At 41.0% G+C, this 3,627-nt stretch overlaps 1 protein-coding gene across 1 annotated transcript in view; it reads right to left on the bottom strand.

Annotated features, from left to right (window-relative positions):
- Positions 1–2,028: 2,028 nt before the first annotated feature.
- lpar1 (lysophosphatidic acid receptor 1) overlaps positions 2,029–3,627 on the bottom strand; it is a 33,246-nt gene continuing 31,647 nt past the window's right edge. The window contains exon 3 of the mRNA XM_080841497.1: positions 2,029–2,347. Coding sequence (XP_080697623.1) covers positions 2,034–2,347 — 314 coding nt within the window. The 3' untranslated portion in view covers positions 2,029–2,033. The remainder of the gene's footprint in view (positions 2,348–3,627) is intronic.

The raw sequence follows: 3,627 nt of genomic DNA, 5'->3' as shown, positions 1-3,627 counted from the left end.
TGCTGAACAAAACATGATCCGCACCCTCAAGTAATAAACCTGCGATTACTAGCGTTCCATTTAAAAGCCTGATAAAGGATGATGTCCATGTGATGTGGGTCAGCGTTCATCAAAGAACACACTGAGAAGGAATAAAAGAGCAGAACCTAATTGTGGTGTTACTTGTTAATCAGTCCATGAGTTTGGATCCCTGAACATTTCTGAGAAAGTAAGACAGCTAGAACAAACCTACTAACCAGTTTACATTGCGATCTTAAAAGAAACAGGCATTTAGGTGAAATGTCTAACGAAGGCGGCTAACGTAAGCATTAGAAAGCATTCATTCAAAGGACCGGAAGAATGGTCTGGGAAAAAAAGAAGAAAAAAAGATAATGACAATGTAGCGGTTAAGGCTCATGATCTTGCTGTTCTTCATCTGGAGTCACAAATGAAGTGTGACTACACAATTAAAACATGTGATGCTGTTCAAACAGGACACCATCAGCATGCCAGTGCAAAGGAGAGAGGCTCACAGGCACAATGGAGCTACGTGGAATAGCATTGCTGCTCAAATGGTAAAGCCACCCGCCAGTGGTCTCTCGGGTCCAATACTGATCAATGTAGTGCAAAATAAGTTCTGGAGAGCCGCCTCATATAGGCAGATGTGTTTAGACCCAATATGCATGGTTCCATTGATTACACGGATTTCAGAATTTCACATCACTCGTTAATTTATCAGCCATCAAATTCATTCTTTTAATATCAACTTGTGTAGGCACGTCAAGGAGTAAAGAAATTTTGTTCATTTAAAAAAAAAATATATAAATATCAAAATTCAAGTTTAATTTCATCTAGAAGGCCTTCGTTCTCCACTGTAATGCTGTTTGCCAACATCACTGGTACTCATATAAAAGGAAGAATTGTATAGAACAAAGTCAAACAAACAAACAAACAACATGTTTACTAACATTAGCTAAGGAGTACATAACTGCTAAGGTCCAATGCACCTGGGTGAGGCTTGACTGGACTATGTCATCCTTCTCACTTCTTCTCACTCTGTTGGAGAGGAGGCTTTGTTTAGTGACACATAAACTATGGATGGAAGTAACTCGTGGTTCTGACCCATAAGTCACTGCTGATCGAGGTGACGCTCTAAAAGATGCAGAACTAAATAGCATTGGTTTGGAATGCTAGAATTCACAAAACTATCAGACAGCATCCAAAACAAAATGTTCCGTGTTTTTCAGACAATGACAGAAAACAATGGTCACAGCACCAAAAATATTTGTATGAAACTGGGAGAAAACAGCAACCTTCTTCAATCACTTCCTCATTTTACAAGACAAGGCGATTCCCATGTGAGCTAGGTCACCCTCCTGAGTAAAACCTTGAAACTTGGTGGGGTAAAAAAAAAATAAGAAATAAGACTTCTGTTAATTCAAACGACAACAGATACTCTGACAGGTGTTCCCGGTACAGAGCCCATTGAAGGGAGAGGTTGGTGAATCTGGTGGAGATAAGCATCGCTGCTAACGTTGCTTAATTGGCATCTCGGATTTTGCTCAGTGCAGCTGTCATATAACTCAGTAGCTCTGCTACTGTAGCAGGTGGCGCCCCCTCTGGTCGACACCCATATCTCTTCAGCTGACTCCAGCTCGGAGGATATTTAAAGCACTGGTCAGGTCCTTACGTAATCCTTCATCTATAATTCTTCCGAACGCTGAGGGACGTGGGAAAGGACGGAATCTAGGGGAAGCGGTTATACTGGCTTATCCTTCCCATCACAGATAGATAAAAACCTTAAATAGTTCATAGTGTCAACAATTTTTTTCATCCCACATAAAACATAAAAAATTAAAATAAAACAAAAGCGCAATGAAATAAAAAATCACAAAACACACACAAAAAAAATTACAAATTACAAAAGAAAATAAAAAGTCTTTGCCGCTGCTGAAACGCCTCAATCACTGCCCGTCACTCGACCACCTCCGTGCCTCTCTCTGATTGGACAGCGCCCAGGACCGGACCGGGCCCAGAGCTGAGCCGGACCCCCCTCACACCACCGAGTGGTCGTGGTTGTGGTTGTGGGCCCCGCTGAGGACGGTGTGGTTGACGGAGGAGGCGGAGCGGTCGGAGCCCTCGGTGGCGGCGGTCCCGTTGGCGTTCTCCTGCCGCTGGCAGCACAGGATCTGCTTGAAGGTGACGCTCATCTCCTTGTCGCGGTACGAGTAGATGATGGGGTTCATGGCGGAGTTGAACTCGGCCAGCAGCAGGAAGAACTTCTCGTAGGTGAGCACGTTGCAGTCCACGCAGAACACGTCCAGCAGCAGCAGCACCAGGCCGGGGGTCCAGCAGATGATGAAGGCCCCTGTGGAAGACACACACACACACACACACACACACACACACACACACACACACACATACACACACACACACACACACACACACACACACACACACACACAGAACATCATTAGGACACATGAAGAAGACACACACACACACACAACATCATTTGGACACATGAAGAAGACACACACACACACAACATCATTAGGAAACAATATGAAGGCCCCTGATGAAGGCACACACACACATACATACACACACACACACACAACCACAATCATTAGGCTGCTATGTCATGGAGTACATTTGTACCTGGTTCCAAATAGGGTTGTCAAAATCAACAGTGCATTAAAATGTAGATGAATTGTACTCTGGTGAAATAAGTTTGCAAGATAGCAAGATTTGATCAGTGCTTTAGTTGTTGCTGTAGTCTGACATAACTAAGTTATTCAGCTTGCTAGCTTTAGACAAACTATGACTTTGGTTAATCAGGAATAAAGAAAAAAATGTGTTTCATTGAAATAACCGTTGTCTGTTGTTTGCCATGAATGTGTGGTGAACATCACACTGCCGAGATTCATTTATTTCACTGTCAATTCACATCAGCAAATATGATGGCTATTTAAATGCTTTTCATGGCATATATAAAACATGCAGTTCATTTATGTAGTAGTTAAGTACGATACTGGATGTATATGGATTGAAAAGATTAAAAGCAAAGATACTGAGATACACTGAGAACACTATAAACTGGCACTGGGAGGAAAGCTGTACAGTAAAGGAACTTCATACTACATCTACCTATAGTAGTATAAGTTCCTCTTTACATCAACCTATAGTAGTATAAGTTCCTCTTTACATCTACCTATAGTAGTATAAGTTCCTCTTTACATCAACCTATAGTAGTATAAGTTCCTCTTTACATCAACCTATAGTAGTATAAGTTCCTCTTTACATCAACCTATAGTAGTATAAGTTCCTCTTTACATCAACCTATAGTAGTATAAGTTCCTCTTTACATCTACCTATAGTAGTATAAGTTCCTCTTTACATCAACCTATAGTAGTATAAGTTCCTCTTTACATCAACCTATAGTAGTATAAGTTCCTCTTTACATCTACCTATAGTAGTATAAGTTCCTCTTTACATCAACCTATAGTAGTATAAGTTCCTCTTTACATCTACCTATAGTAGTATAAGTTCCTCTTTACATCAACCTATAGTAGTATAAGTTCCTCTTTACATCAACCTATAGTAGTATAAGTTCCTCTTTACATCAACCTATAGTAGTATAAG

The sequence above is a fragment of the Sprattus sprattus genome (genome assembly GCF_963457725.1).
Source record: "Sprattus sprattus genome assembly, chromosome: 7".
In the NCBI taxonomy this organism is placed as follows: Eukaryota; Metazoa; Chordata; class Actinopteri; order Clupeiformes; family Clupeidae; genus Sprattus; species Sprattus sprattus.
Note: the sequence above shows the minus strand (reverse complement) of the source record. Positions and strands in the feature narration are given on the sequence as shown.